Below are 16262 nucleotides of genomic sequence, written 5' to 3' on the forward strand. Positions count from 1 at the left end.
AAAGGCATCATAAGCATGTGGCTCAACGAGTAAAGAAAAGGAGCGATGTTGAAATGAGACATCCTACTTATGGCTGTAGACTGTAAGAACCCAGATCAAAGTAAGCGCTGGCTCAAGACAAGGCATGAGGTCTGAAATGGCTGTGGAGAAAGGGAGTTGTTCAGTGAAACTTGGACACTGCTGGGAAGAGAAGGCGGCCAGCAGATGGAAGGGAAAATACTCCCTTCCGTTTCAATTTTCCACCTCTTAAAGGAAAAACTGCATCATTGCAAGATTAAATAAAAACAATTACATTAGCTAAAGAGAAACTGAAGGAAGTCTTTATGAGATTGACTATGATTTTGGCTGTGGGAAGAGTCTTGGGAAGAAGTTTCTACAAATGTCTGGTTTAGGCTTGTGAATTATATTCCACCATTTGCAGGTACAGAAAGCTGGCCATGCAAAAGGGTCTGAAAAGGCCTAGTTTGTTGTAATGCAGACTGTAGCTGTTCGCTTCCTGTGAAATTCTGATTTTTTTTCTAATGTTAGGTAATCGAGAAAAGGACTTTTGCTCTTTCATTCACATCAGCATGCCCTGAAAAACAGCTGCTAAAAATGAGGCCTTGGTTCCACCAAGGTTTTCTGCCCTCTCGAGAAAGGGCTTTTGGCAACATTTGTACCACAACCTGACAATATCTATTAGGCAGCCTGCATGTAGCAGAATGTATTTCTGGTCTCCCCTAAACCTTTGGCACTAGGGCACAATAGGAAGAGGGTCATATTTTAGAGGCCCCATGAGATCATTAGGTAGATCAAAGAGCAACCTGTGAATTCAGGACAATGAGATGTTTCTCTTCTGGCATTGTATCTCCCCATTGAACACCATATGGAACCCTTTATGTCTCTGTCTTTGCTACCGGTAGCAACTACGGATAGATGTCTCTCACCTGTCAGAATTTGTTAGCTTGATCAGCTTACATGTGCCGTGGGAACTGGCAAGGGATACTGATGGGTCGCTCACCCATCGGAATTAGCTGCCAGCTATCCCAGACATGCTGATGGATGGATGGGAGATACCAGATGAGAAATGACAGCTTACTGCTTCAGCAATGATAAAAGATGAGAGCTGGAGAAAGTGGAGACTGACGGTGGGTGAGGGGAACTGAGAGGGAAACACGAGGATGAAATCATCTGAAGCCATCCTTCCCTGATTTCTTTTTCCTGTCCCTGCTTTCATCCACCTACTCTTTTGTTCTGGTTCTCTATCACTGAGGTCAACAGCAATTCTGGATCTTTACTAGGGCCGGGACTGAATCTTTGTCTCTTTCTTGTTTTTCATCTGCTTCATTCTTCTTTCTTGCCTTCGAGCATTTCTGTACATTTGTCCATCAATCCATCATTCAGCAAATAACATAAAGAAAACATTGCTCCTTACTTTATTCTGGTGGGGAGTTCCAACTGCTCCTCATCTTCCTAAGGCATAACACAGATAATGTGATTTGATATGAAGGCATGCCCATGTCTTCCTATATATTCTGAGCAGGAGGATCGATAGCTCTACTTCATGACATGGAAATGGGAGAGCAATGCCGTGCACCCAGGTTGATGCCTGAAGCCCTGATGGTGTTCCACTGACCCCCTTTCCTTAGCAAAGGACAGAGAGAAATGTCACAGAGCCAGCCAAGAATATCCATCTTATCAGCAGCATCCCCAGCACATATCTTACCATGCATGCTGTCACTGGCACGTCTAACTTCATCTTGTGTCACAGGAGCCAGAGAGGAGAAGGAGCTGGCAGCAGTGAGAACATGGGAACCAAAGCAGTGTTTTTCTCTTGGTGTTGAAAGTGATAAAAGAAAAAGTGTTTAATTTTATAGCACCTGAAGTCCAAGAGATGCTTACCAAATTTAACCCAAGGTTTGTATTTTATAAGATTGACCAAAATAAAAGTTTTCTCTGTGTTTCCAAACTTTTATTGAGTTTTTTTAAATTCAAATTAACAGAGAAAACAAACGTTTTTGTCAACCCAAACACATTACAGCATCATCCAGCTTGAAAGAGGTAAAATGAAAAATACTGTATAATGAAACCAACAGATATTCTTAAGGTTAATAATCTAATATATTACGTTAGGGAAAAACCATAGGAAGAAATCGTAGCCCTAACAAAATAATTGATAAATCTTTAACTGATGTTGGTGAAAAAGAAGAATGGGTAATAATTTCTGTTTGGGTTTTATTAAATAGCACTTATCATACTGGAAAAGAGACATGGACATTCGATAAGGGAGAAATATTTCTTACTGAAGGGGTCGATGAAATATGACTGTATTTGCATCAGGACACAAATGAGTGTCCTGTTATACAGACAAACTTGAATTTTTCATTGAATAAAATGCATTTAGAGAGCACCTGAGGAAACAAGTGCCTGCTCATAATTGTACACGGGAAACCAAATATCTGTCTCACACACATCACTAGGCTTTGCAAATAACCCTGCTGGAGAGGTACATTGAATTTAGAAAAGGATACGAGGGCAGGATTTTAGCCAGTGACCTAGCTGAGGGCACTTTTCAGACTGCTTTTCTATTTCCTTCTTGCTTCAAATTCAAGCTGGACATTAGTCAGGCTGGATTGTTGCCACCTCTGTCTTATCAGAGATCTGTTTTGACTGTCTCTAAAGCTGTGCAGGAGGCATGAAAATTGTCCTCTATGTCCAGCATATTTATGGGCCCAGAAAGGGGCTGCGGTGACAAATGCTCTTCTGACACTCAGAAAAAAAAAAAACAGTAGCTTGAATTGCCAGTGTTAAGAACAAATGCAGAATATATGCACCTAAACATTATCCTGCCTGACAGATGCTGCTCAAAGCTACACGAGGTGGCTGACAGCTCTGTATTAATGTGTAGTATATTGCTTTTAACAGGCATTGCAGTTTAAGCCCACCTCAGCTCTGAACAGAGTTGGCTTACAGGCACTTGCAGTGATGAACGAACTAAATCTGCTCTTACAGGTTAATTTACATATGTTTTGAATTACCTGATTTGCTTTACGTGGCTGGGGTCCTGACTGCTGCTAGGACCCTACCTCTGCCTCCACACCCACCCTGGACGCTTGAGGGTGTCCAATTACAGCGAATGTCCCCAAGGCAGGTGCAGTTGCATCTTCATCAAGCTGAAAAGTTCCTTGCTGTGGGCAGAAAAAAATATCAAATGAAATTTCGCTGATCAGATATGATATTTTCTCCCTGCCTCTGGTGCAATATTGCAATAGTCTTTCAGAAACTTCATCCAAAGATTCAACATAGTAGATGAAACTAACTCGTCTGTGAGAGGAGCTGCTCAATTTTAGCTACATTTAACTCCATGACCATTCTGCAGATGATAATCTCTTTGCTCCACTCATTGAAGGGCAGGGAGCTCTGTTCCCCATCTCCTATCACTTAGAAAGGAGAAATAGTTTAAATTACTGTGGGAGCTTTAATGGTCATTACTACCTACAGATGAAAAGTCCTATTAATAGAAATAAATGAGCTTAGAAGCAGAATAATGCAGCTATAGCAAAGAAACCGAGGGGAAGTAAAAAAGGGGAAAAAGGTGCAAGAAAATTTGTTTATATCATTCAGATACATTTCCCTACACTCTGGAAGTGTGACTACTGTTTTTACTGAATCCAAACTGAGTCTTTCAGTCATCTTGGGAGGGAATTGGTTTATGGCAGGGATTTTAACATCCCTGCAATTGTAACCTCAGATACGAGCCATAGTTCTGTCCTCCTCTGACAGCCAGTCATGTGCTATGTAGCTCACGTTCCTTTGCTGTCCAGGAAAGAAATGGTCGATTTATTTAGATTTTTGTTACTATTCATGTTAATTATCTGTATGCCATCCCTTTTTCACTTCAGGAAACACTCCACCCCCAACTCAAATACCTTCGGAAATTTGTTTGTACTATGGAGAGCAGGGCTGTGGTTATTCATCCTGGATTCACAATGAGCTGATATCATAATCAAAATCTCTGTCGTTGGGGCTCTTATCACTTCAGTTATTTCCTACAGGGAAAGAAGAGGTATGGATGACATGGTCACCTGGAAAACTCAGTACAGTATTTAGGAAAAGGAGTTGAAAATTAAACAGACCCATAAAAGGGTTACTGGGAGAACTGGGAAATGGCGAATATTATCAAAGAGCAGACTAGCAAAGTTCAGTTTGTTTAGTCTAGCAAAATGAAGACTGAGAAGGGATATGGCTGTTTACACTTCCTTTCAGGCCAGTCAAAAGCATGGTGCTACTGAAGTTTCAGGAAAAACACTAGCACAAGAACAAATGGGTGTAAACTGTCTTTCATGCAGCCCTTTTATTCTGGGCTGCATTAGGAGGAGCACTGCCAGCAGATCAAGGGAGGTGATCCTTCCCCTCTGCTCAGCACTGGTAAGGTCATATCTGGAGTGCTGTGTCCAATTCTGGGCTCCCCAGTAGAAGAGAGATAGGAACACATGGAAGAGGCCACAAAGGTGATTAAGGGGCTGGAGCATCTCCTAAGAACAAGGGCTGACAGAACTGCAACTATTTGGCCTGGAAGAGAGAAGGCTCAAGGGAAGGAATATTATCACTGTAGAGATATATGTGAGGGGAGGGTGCAAAAAGGAGGGAGCCAGACTCTCTTCAGTGGTGCCCAGTGGTAGACCAGGAGGTGATGAGCACAAACTGAAACACAGGAGGTTTCCTCTGAACATTGGGGAACACTTTTTCACTGTGAAGGTGACTTAGTGCTAGCACAGGTTGCCCAGGGAGGCTGTGGAAGCTCCATCCTTAGAGATACGCAAAATCAGGACCATCCGGATATGGTCCTGCACAACTGGCACCAGGCAGCCCTGCTTGGGCAGAGACATTACACTAGATGGACTCCAAAGGTCCCTGCCACCCTCAGCCCTTCTGTGTTTCTGTCTTGGAACACACTCAGGCTGGAAATGAATTGACTTCTTCCCCCAGACAAATGAATGGCTTCCTGCCCATGAGACCAGAGGTCTAAATCCAGTGAATTTTAAAGAGTAAACTTGATTGGGTTAGATGACATGACAGCAGGGAACCTTTCCTGCTGACCCCACCAGACAGTCTTTAAACATCATGGTGGTGATAATAGTTTATGGTAGTGGAAAGAGAAGGGAAAGGAAAGAGTTTTGTTCTGTTAAAAAAGTAAGATCAAAGGGTCCCAAAGGAACTGACATTCCCTACATGTGATTAATATAACTACTTAAGTTATGAAAAGGGATTGATGTTAAATTAGTAGAGATATATAATTTTTCCTTTTATTCTTTCCCTTTTCTACTCTATATTAGTAGAAATCAGATAATTCTCCTAAGAAACAATGAATTGCCAGAGCTAGTTTGTAACACTATTTACAATTTAAATCAGTAGGCAGGCCCCAGTGAACTGAAGGAAAGGACAACCCTCCCATTATTCCCCCTACCCAGAAAGCTCTCACCCCTCTTCATCTTTATGATAAAGAATGTCTGGTATGCAAGCATCACTCCAGCACATCCATGCAGTCCCCTCGTGACTGCAAGTCCCAAATTGAGATTAAGGGCACTTGTGGGCAGGAAGGTGGCTCACGAACATTCTCCAGAGCATCACTAATTATAAGGCATTTGCTAAGTGCAGGTGTGTGCCTTACCACAGGCAGAAAAAAGTGAGTCTGCAGCCTCCAAGTCTCTTCAGTTAGCAATCAGATACTACACACAGTCTGACTAACTTACAGCAGTGCTCAGGCTCTGTTTTCAGAGGCGTGCTTTATGCACAATAGGGAGGAGCGGGAAAGCTGTAAATATAAACAGCGTGATTAGTGGCAGCAGCCTCTTGGAACAGAAGAGCAGCATTCCTGTTAACCCTTCCGCACCCAGTCACAGTCCCCTTGCTGGTTTACTTCCTGCTTTCAAAGAGAAGCTGAACTTTGCTGGCTACCCTGGGCGAGACTTAGAACTGGGGCCCTGCCCCTGGGAGGAGAAGGAGGGTGGGGAGGGAGTAGTGCATCCACCAAGCTTGCTTACTAAGTAAGCTGAGATAGTAACCATGCTGGCCAAGCCAAAATTTCTCCTTACGCAACTACTTTTTTTTCTGATGCAATTACTTTTTTTTCTGATGCCTGCAAATACATTCTCTAGCCAAACGTGATATCTTCCTAAAGTGTGGAGAACAAAAGACGCCCTTGCTTGAAAGACAGTAGAAAGCAGAACAGTACACACTGGTAGGTCAGGGAGTAAGGAAGCTGAGTGAGACAAAGCCTTGAGAGAGAAGGTGGAATTGTGCTTGTTAAAACATCCGGAAGACAGCTCAGCACAGATCTGCTATCTATTAAATTTAACAGGAAGATTCACATTAAGTTCAACAGGTTTCATCAGCTCCTGTAGAAGGTGGAAAGAAGTGCTGAAGGTGCTAATTAAGGTGCAAAATGAGATTTGTGATCTGTTATTTGGGAAATAAAACACCTCATCACTTCTCTTCCCAGTCTCCCCAGTGTGAAGAAAACATACCAAATACAATAATCTCATAATCACCACCAACAAAATTATCAGCAACAGATCCTACTCTCATTTTTAGAATGAAGACTCTTAAACAGTGCAACCATTGGGTATCCTTTTTTTCATCCTCTTTGACTCATGGCAAAAGGCTTGCTCTCTTCAGGTTAAAAACATGGAGAAACAGACAGTCTATGGAAGCTTCCAAGCTTCTTGCAGTTTGTCTACACCAGTATTTGACAGGAAAACACAGAATAGGTATAGGAGTCATCCACAAAATCCAGTACAGGAGGACCTCTGTATCACTGGGACCAGGCTGCTGCTATTACAGAGAACTACAAGAAAAGCCCCCAACAAACTGGTGACTTGGAAGTTAATGACTGATTTAATTTTTCCCACAGTCACTATTACAAATGGAGCTGTACAAGGAGAGCCAGGGTAGAAGGATTCCTAAAACTGTTAGTCCACACACAAAGGTCCTTTATCCTTTTCTCTCCTGTAATAAACTTTGCATTGCCTGTCTCCCAGATGCATTCCTTGAATGACTTAAGTCTTTTCCCACCATTCATATTGTGATCTGAGGTTTCCTCTCTTTAATCTGACAGCAAAGATGAAAGGCAGTTTTAGAAAAGAAACACAGCAAAACTAAAACATGGACAGAACTTCCAGGACAATTAACCTTACTTCTGAAATCAAAGTGGTGTGAACACACATATACACCACACAGTTTGAGTCTGAACAACAGCTAATGAGAAAAACAGTTCTGGAAGGGACTAAACAAACTGGGAAGAATGGGTAAGGTTTGTGCAAAAGGCACAAATAGAAACAATGTGATTGAATTTCAGAAATCAAAAATTTAGCCTTATCATCAAGAAAATAGACTTGAGATTCAAGTCAAGTCAAGCAAAAGGGTAAAAGTCCATTGCTTGATACAAATGAAAATAATTCACTTGTATTGGCTGTTATTTCTCCAGTGAAAGAGATACAAGAAAGACAAGATTTACTTCTGTCTTCAGGGTACACTTTTTTTAAGTGGCTGGGTTTGGTTTTTATCTCAGTAACTCTGACACAGTAGAAATACACGAAACTTAATATCAGCTGCATTTTAATGGTAACACCATCCAAATATGGAACAGCTATATGAACATCACAAAATAAATGTTAAAAAGACTCGTAGCTCTAATGCTGGGCTTGGGATAACTTCAATTTCACTTTGCCACACTAGGGAAGGAACAGTGTACTTTTCACTTGGTCTTTAAAAGACAGCAATCTTCCATGTGATATTAAACCAAAAGTGGGTAACTACTCTGCAACCTCAGAAATCCTTTCACACAGTCTTCTTGGGACCTAGAATCTATAGCGTCATCTCTACCACAGTAAAAACACCGTAACTTTCCCAACCTGTTGACTAAGACAAATAACCTCCTCTTGAGGATCTGTAAGACCAGTTCAGGTATAAGGTCTCAACTGAAGCCAGTCCAGAGTGGGTCTTGCCCCAGACTGCTAGTTACTGAACAACTGCACATCCCAAAAGGGAGGTGTGGTACTGATCCAATTAGTCTGATGGACTGTTGGGAACCAAGCAAGGATTCAATATGTTATGAAAGAATAAATAACAAAAGCTAAACTTTTACATTAGATTTCTTTCACAAAAGAGTTCTGATGTTGAAAGTCATAATTATTTATAATATATTCTAAACATGCACAGGATTTTCAGCACATAAAAACCCAAAGTGGCATTCCCAGAAATTGTCATCCTAAAGTCCACTGCAAGGACTTCTCCCAGGCAAACCTTTACACCAGCCTGAATCTCCCTGACTTCAAGCCCAGTCCTGCAGCGTTTATTTATGTGGACAATTCCATTTGCAGTACTCGTGACTGCACAGATAAACTATTCATGACAGAGCAGGCCTCAACTCAAACAAGTCACTTCAAGTAATAATAGGAACAGAAAAAGACTAATACACGTATTTGAAATCCTTCTGGCTCCATAACATCAGGCTGTAAGCTGAGTGGAAGTTGGCGGAGAACTCATTGAAGAGTCCTATTTCCTACCTAATTAAGGACGACAGATAAAGGAGCCAGGCACATCCTTTTCATATGAAGATGATTATGCATTTTTAATACTTAATCTCACTGACTCTTTTTGATAGATTTCTTCTGAAGCATATCTTTGATGACATTATATTTCTTCATGGTAGCACCCTAGTCTGTGATAGTAAAAAAAAAAATTGTTCTTTGTTTCTTACTTTCAATACAGATCAGTAGTTACTAAATACTGGTTAATAGTGGTTAAATTCCACAGTCCATATTATTCATGAAATCATGCTGGGCGAGCATCAAATGGGTTTGACCTCTCATCTATTTATATTTGGAAAAATTCCCAGTAAGAGTCACCTCCTGTGATTATATAGGTGTGTAGCTCTTTCAAGATCATCTTCTTTGTATTACAAGTTTTAAAAGCAAGTTTTGATAAAGGACATCTTATCTTTTTTTACCTTGTTTTGGGTTTTAACATCTTCACATTTTTCTCAAAAAAAATTCTTTATTTTTACCAGCTATAATTTATATCTCTTATCCTATGTCTTCCTTAAAATTGCCTACCTTTTATTAATTACAAAGCCTATAACTATATTTAGAGTATTTAGAGAATTTTAAATATATTTCCATATATTTATGGAATCTTGTGAGTAGCAATATTTTCCTGATTTAAAAAACAATATATTCCATGAAAGTAGGATTTGTTCTCTCACCTCAACTCAGTATCCATACAGTGCTCACCTGTGAACAAAGAATAAAAACTATCTACATTAAGAGGGATCTTTAGAAAAATGCTATATATGTTTATTCAATTACAGGGAGCGTACTTCCCAAAAATGCCTAGATTTCTCCAAATCTTAATTTCCCACAGATTTTTGCTCCAAACTAACAGATATGTAAAAGCTAAGTCACAGATAACTCTCCTGAGGATTGCAATCTGAAAAGTGTGGTTGGGAAATCTGTCCAAATGTAGGTTACTCCTCTGCTAGAGGTAAATACTAATCAAAAGGCAACAGCCCTTATCATCTTGTCCATTTTCCAGGCTGAAATGCTTCACCTCTTAAGAATGCATTCCCTTTACTGGAATGATGGGTGTGCTCTGTGCTCTGACTTGGTGGAGTTTGCCCACTGCTTAAACCACAGACACCTTTCATTAATTTTTTTTCTCCTTTTCAGAGTCCATCTCTTCTCCTCCTTTCTATCCTTGATGTGAAATATATAACTTGATCCCTGCAATGGGACTTCACAGTAGTACACCTCCTTACAGAGCATTTCAAAACTCTGAAACCACACACCTTCGTGGAGCACACTGGAAGCAATTATCGAGGAACACATTGTGGTTTAGAAAAGTATTAATTTCCATGATTTGTAGGAAACACCAGAGGAATTAGTAACTAGAAGATCATCAGCAAAATGTCAAAACTTCTTCCAAAATCAGAAAGCCAACTCCCAGACAAGAGGATTATTAAACACAGACTTTCCCTGTTTTGTTAAAGTACCAGCCTTGTAATGGGAACTCTGAGATCTAGCCAAAGGCTTCCCTTGATTCTCAGTTCTGTCTGCAGCTGCAGGGCCAAGACATTTGTACTGTGTTTGCCTCAAAGAGAGGCTGGAGTGCCAAGTTCAGAAATATCTGTAAATCTCTTGGAAAGCAGTAGTGAGAAAAAGGTGTAAAATGCATCATCTGCCCCCTGAGAACCTCTCCAGTATCAGAGAGCTTTGAAGCTGTCCAGGAGAATCAGACATATTACATGAAGGAAGCACTTTAGGGAAAGCCTGGATGTTTATGTAACTGTATCAAATAGGCATTTGCTGTTTTCCGAACAATCTGTCAGTTCTCCTGAGCTGCCTGAATGAAGGGTGAGGTTTAAAACTCATTTGCAAAATATGTGTATTTTTTTGCTCTTGAGCTGTGACTCACAGGTGACTTGTAAACTATAAGGATAGGTCTCTAAGAGTAATAAAAAAAACCCAAACACTGAAGAGAAAGAAAAGAAAGCAAATTCCTCTTGTGCAAGGTGCAACAGCACCATGACTCACAGGGGGCCAGGGGAGAAAGCTGCTTTTTGACCTCCATCAACCCTTTCAGAATTGAAAGGTCTTCTCTATTCAAGGCCATCATTTTGATGTACCTGCTCTATAAAATTCCTAAGAGTTTGGGAGCTGGATATTACAGGAGGTCCTCTCTTCCCCTGAAATCAGCCCATGTTAAAAAAGTGCTATGGTGGTGTTACATCCACGCTTTGGGAAAATATAAACATCAAACTGATGTGCACAGCAGTGGGGCTGGATGGAATAGAAAGATGCTCAAATGGACAATGGCCAAAATAAAGTAAATTTTTCCTCTTTTTTTTTTTCACTTTCTCTCTTCTATTCATTAATCAATCTGAAAAATAGATTATATTCTTTATCTAAAATTACTTTCTTCACAAGCAAGCCAAAAAATATATGCATTACCGAACACTGTTTCAATACACATTTCTGAAACTACTCTGACTCCTTTAATTCCTTAACACTGTAAACATACCCTGATATATTTATATGTGGTGATAGCAACCTGAGATCAGTGCTTCAAAATAACCCAAAGAGGAATTGCAATGTGTGTGTGCACAACAGACACAGCAATCTCTGCTAGAGGCTGAAGAGATGACATTAGAAGGATACTGTCCATTATGCTTATTTGGTTTTAATCCAGATGGCTAAAGCATGAGGTATAGAGAGTCATGCAAATGTGGTGCTTTTTTAAAAATAAACTCAACAGTAATTATCATTGAAGCAACTAGACACAGTCCCACATTACTTTCTAGATGAAATGGCCACCAAAGGTAAGCACACATCTAGCTATCCCCACTTCAAGCACAACCAGTCAGACCCCAAAAAGGTCTAAGGATACCTACCTAAGGATATCTGTTCAAGTATGGTCCCCTCATCATTTGCCCTCCCTCTCTCAGAACACAAGTTTCTGTTCTGCTGAAATCTATGACTAAATTCCAACAGATTTGCAGGACTATGTGACCCCTGGGCTTTGAAAAGCAGATGGCATTAAGGTGTCCTCCTGAAGGCAATGGATATCTGCAGTAGCTATAGGGGAAATGTACATATACACATAAAGGAAAGGGCAAGAGTAAGTAAAAATGTCAGAGGCTTTTTAGTTTGTTATCAGCATATTGGTGGATCTCTCCCTCTCTCATTATCTCTTAAAATCTCCTTTGTGTCAAAAGAAAGTTTTCAGCTCTACTGCTGCATTTTCCGTTACACAATGAAGAACTCCGAATTTTAATTTCATTTTATAACAGTTCATTATGGCTTCTCAATTTAGGCACCTGCATCAAATGAATTAAGAGGGAATGCAATGGTTCCTTTGATGCAGGGCTGTACAACACTAAGCACCAAGCTATAAAGTAAAAGGAAAACAGCTGAATCATCCACAGAAGAAGTCTACATTTGCTTTCAGTAGGTGGGTCGAGCAGAGACTGCAGGAGATGGCACACAGCAAACTAGGTAGAATAAAGGCACAAGGTTTATTTTGCCTACAAACCACAAAATCAAGTGATTCCTAGTCATATCCCAAAGCAGACAGGAGCAAAATGGCTAACAATGGGAGGTTTTGTAGATTTTAAAACAATACGAGCCAAATGTTTAAAAATCAGCATTTCAGCTACTGGAAAGTTGCCTGCATGGTGGTAGGTCCTAGGAAATTTGCCCATCCATGAGTTCAGTAGCAAAACCAAGCTTCTGGTGCACATGAAGGTTTGAGGAGACGAAAGCTCACAGCCCGTGGTTCACCTGAATTGCTACTGTAACAAACTATTAATTATGTATGAATACAGCACTGATGACACTGATGGCATTGCATGCATTTTGACACACAGCAGTCCCCCAAAGGAAGTGTTCTCTAACTGGTTCTATATCCTTCAAAGACAGACATCTCCTTGGTACCTAGAAAGGAATATATATAATCCAAGTGGATGCTCCTCTGAGCAAATTTCCTTCCTGATCTCTCAACAGGGCTCCTGCTCAGGACCATACACCTCCTGCTGCAGAACAACCAAGGAGGATTTCTGGTTCTCCCAAAGGCACTTACTGTTTGGCCTGGCAGCAGAGAATGCAAAAAAAGACCAAATTTACAGGTCCAATAATTTTCAATAGCAACACATGGCCCTAAAACAACTTCAGCAGGATATTTCCAGACAGAAAAAGAAACCATCTACAGGGCAACTGTGATAGAGAAATTGTATTGTAACAGAGAAACCCGTGATGAAAATATATGAGGAATTTTCACTAAATTATTCAAATATAGGAATAAGCAAATCACACTTTATTGGCAGGTCACTGTTCAGTTACCCAGTAAAAATAGCTGCATGTAATAGATTTGTGTTGTTTATACAAATGTTAACATAAAACAGATTAATAAATTGTCTGAATTAGAGGACTAAACTGCTCCAATTTAAGGTAAATATTTGGTAAATCACTGGTGCAGCAATACATGCAGTTATTAAGTGCCCTGAAGTCAGACCAAAAGCCAGATGAAAAATTTAGTGATAGAAAGACTGCCTCTGAATTTCCAATTACATTAGTTAATATTAATGATTTCAGTTACTAAATAAATTACTCCAAAAGTTTTATGCCATTTTAACCTACTTGTCTCTACCTCAGATAGCATTTACATTTATGTCTAACTTCATTTTAACACTGAAGCACCTGAGTACTCATTTTAGCAGCAGGTAAATGCCTAAAAATGCAGCAGTGACTTCTAGCAGGGGTGTTAATCCTTCTCAGAATTCAGATATACCGTAATTTCCACTGTGCAATAAGGCAAGAGAACTTGTGTCCACAGTGAAACTATCTTCAAGAGAATATAAACTGATCTAAACCTTCTGTGTATTCACAATCAACAAAACCTCATTTGGAAGCTAGGAAGAAAATGGGCCTTACTTCCCTCTTTCTCTATTACTTCTCACTAACATTTCAATTTGCAGTCGAATCCTCCAGTTTGGGTGCAAAAGCACTGTCTTAATGACAAAGCAGGAGCAGGCAGTATTGAAAACCTCCTAAGTGCAGCTGTGTTAGCAGCACAGCCAACTCAAATTTACATATGCAAGAGTATTTGTGGTCTAAACACCATTACTTCAAGGAGCTTTTAGGGAAAGCTGCCCATGCTGTGGAACCACACACCAGATTATCTCTAGGTAAAGACACAGAGTTGGGCATTTTAGAGGAAGACAGTGTTCCAGTACAACCCTAATAAAGGTGGGAAAAAAATAGCAGACTGAAGGGTGCTCCCACAAATGTTTTCCTGGTAAGGAAAAAATAGGCTTTGAACACCACATAACTCACTCATCAGTGGTAGCTCCTCCATCACAATGTTCTTAGCTGGATTTAGGCAACCTGGAACACAAGCTTCCAATTCTCCTATCATTTTGTCAAGCCAAACTCCTTTCTTGTGGAAACAAGAAAGCTGGAATTCCTGGAAACAGAATATCTGTCAACCCCATGAGTGTATCTATGCTTAATTAAGAACAATGAAAACTATGTGCTGGGAAATGTAAATAAATGATGCATCACTTTCACAGGTGCTGGTCTTTGATTACTCGTCAAAAAGGATGAAAAACGTTTGGTTTTCAAGATTTGGACTAGTTTTAAAATGCCAAATTATTTGTTTGGTTGATTCATTGTTTGACTACAGCCAGCAGCAGCTAGGTCTTCTCCCACAGGTAGGCAAGAGATCCAACACAAGTTTTGCAGGAAGCACGGCATGTTGGTCAGGGGGTAATTTCACCATAAAGCCCAGAAACCACCTCCTCTCTATGTGCCTACAAGCACCAGAACTTTCCATGCGTTATGGCCAAAAGCAGCTTGAACCTGTAGCAGTAAACCTCTAAACCATTCAGGTAGAGCTATATATTTTTATTGAATGATCACCACTGTCTAAAATGACGAGGGAATCATTTGCCGTGTAAGTCAGTCCGACAGGATAAGAAAGCCCAAAGCTAATTAGAGGGTTAAACATGGGAAACTCCCCTGGTTTCCCTAAGCATATTACGGCCTGGCTACAGACATCCGTTACTATAACACGACCTTCTTTGTCAAAGGCCACAGCCGTAGCATACATTTTGGAGGGGAAAACGAGGTTCAGACCGAAGCTATCCAGCTGGCCGATGAGATCCATCTCCGCACTGAATATCTTCACTCGGGTGCTGCCCTTGTCCAGTCCTTGAGCTTTCAGGTGCTCTATTACCGCGACAGCCCCCGAGGTCTGGCAGACCGCGACCGCTCTGGGGCTGACGAGCTGAGCCCGGATCATCTGACACTTCTTCAATTCCCCCCTTCCAAAGTCGGCCGTCAGGCGGTAGAGAGCGCCTGCCTCCGAGTCGGTCAGGATTACTTCGCTCTTGGGGGTGGCATCCAAGCCCCAGGGCAAACGGAAGCCTTCCCGGACCGCCAGGACCCCCCTTCCCTCAAAATCGAAGGCCTTCACGGAGCGGTCCCCGCCGTCGGTGACCACCACGTGCCCGTCCGACGTGACCGTCACATCGAGCGGGTACTTCACGTCGTTCCCCGCGTCCCCCCTCTCCCCGAACCGCTGCAGGCAGAACCCGCTGGGCCCGAAGACGTGGATCCTCTTCTTGCCGTCGTGTGCCACGGCCAGGCGCCCCGTGCCGCGGCAGGCCGCCACCCCGGTGGGGTTCACCAGCGAGCCCCAGCCGCCCAGGCACAGCCGCAGCCCGAGCCCCGCGGGGGCCGGCGCGGCCGCCCCTGGGCCGCTGCTCCCGCCCAGGGCCCGGGCGAGGCGGCCGGCGGGGCCCAGAAGCTCCAGCAGCTGCAGCAGCGGGCGGCAGTCGCTGGTCTCGGCGGGGCCGCAGGGCCGCCGGCAGAAGGGACACTCCAGGCGCCGGCTCAGGGCCCCCACGCAGCCCCCGCACAGGACGTGCCCGCAGGGCAGGTTGCGCGGCCGCCGCTGCCCGTCGGGGCCGTACGGCTCGAAGCACACCCGGCACTCCAGCAGGCTGAGCTCCACCTCGTCCTCCGCCGCCATCCCGGCCCGAGGAGTTCGGACGGGATCACCCGGAGGGGCCCCGGATCCCCCGTGCCGAGCGGGGCGGGCGCTGAGCGCGGCCCAGGCGGCCGCGCGCCCCCTGCGGGCCAGCCCGGGCAGGGCAGCGCTGCCGGCGGGACGGCGCTGAGGGGGGGCCCAGGCTGCCCACCCTGCCGCGGTCATGCAGCGTTCCCGTGTCCGCCAGAGTATTCAAATATCCAGCAGAATGTTCAAATATCCACCCGAGCCTTCCTGTCTCCAGCGGATTATTCATATATTCACCAGATTATTCATATATCCAACCAGATCCTCACAGACATCCAGTTACCAGGTTACCACACCACTGCTAGTGCTATTTATATCCCTACCAGAGTAAGGAAGTAAGCCAAAGCTTCGCAGAACCATAGAATGGTTGGAAAGGACCTTGAAGATCATCTAGTTCCAACCCCTCCTGCCATGGGCAGGGGCATCTGCCACTAAACCAGGTTGGTCAGAGCCTTATCCAACCTGGCCTTGAACACTTCCAGGGATGGGGCATCACAGCTTCTCCGGGCAACATCTGCCACTGTCTCACCACCCTTACACTAAAGAATGGCTTCCTAACATCCAATCTAAACCTATCCTCTGTCAGTTTGAAGCCATTACCCATTGTTCTGTCACTGCATGCCCTCATAAAACGTTCCTTTCCAGCTCTC

General features: G+C 42.7%; 1 protein-coding gene across 1 annotated transcript; it reads right to left on the reverse strand.

Moving 5' to 3' along the window:
* Positions 1-1587: 1587 nt before the first annotated feature.
* NHLRC1 (NHL repeat containing E3 ubiquitin protein ligase 1) lies at positions 1588-15582 on the reverse strand. Its single transcript, XM_027654017.1, has 4 exons — positions 13869-15582; positions 3018-3167; positions 1706-1810; positions 1588-1618 (listed from the first exon to the last, which is right to left on the reverse strand). Exon 1 carries the CDS (start codon positions 15565-15567, stop codon positions 14419-14421), a length of 1149 nt encoding a protein of 382 aa, XP_027509818.1. The 5' UTR covers positions 15568-15582; the 3' UTR covers positions 1588-1618; positions 1706-1810; positions 3018-3167; positions 13869-14418.
* Between the last annotated feature and the right edge of the window lie 680 nt (positions 15583-16262).

This window comes from Corapipo altera, unplaced genomic scaffold (genome assembly GCF_003945725.1).
Source record: "Corapipo altera isolate COAL_440 unplaced genomic scaffold, ASM394572v1 60, whole genome shotgun sequence".
Lineage (NCBI taxonomy): Eukaryota > Metazoa > Chordata > Aves > Passeriformes > Pipridae > Corapipo > Corapipo altera.

What these genes read in the sequence shown, in the direction of transcription:
- NHLRC1 (XM_027654017.1), bottom strand. Translation starts at nt 15,567, where the DNA reads ATGGCGGCGGAGGACGAGGTGGAGCTCAGCCTGCTGGAGTGCCGGGTG.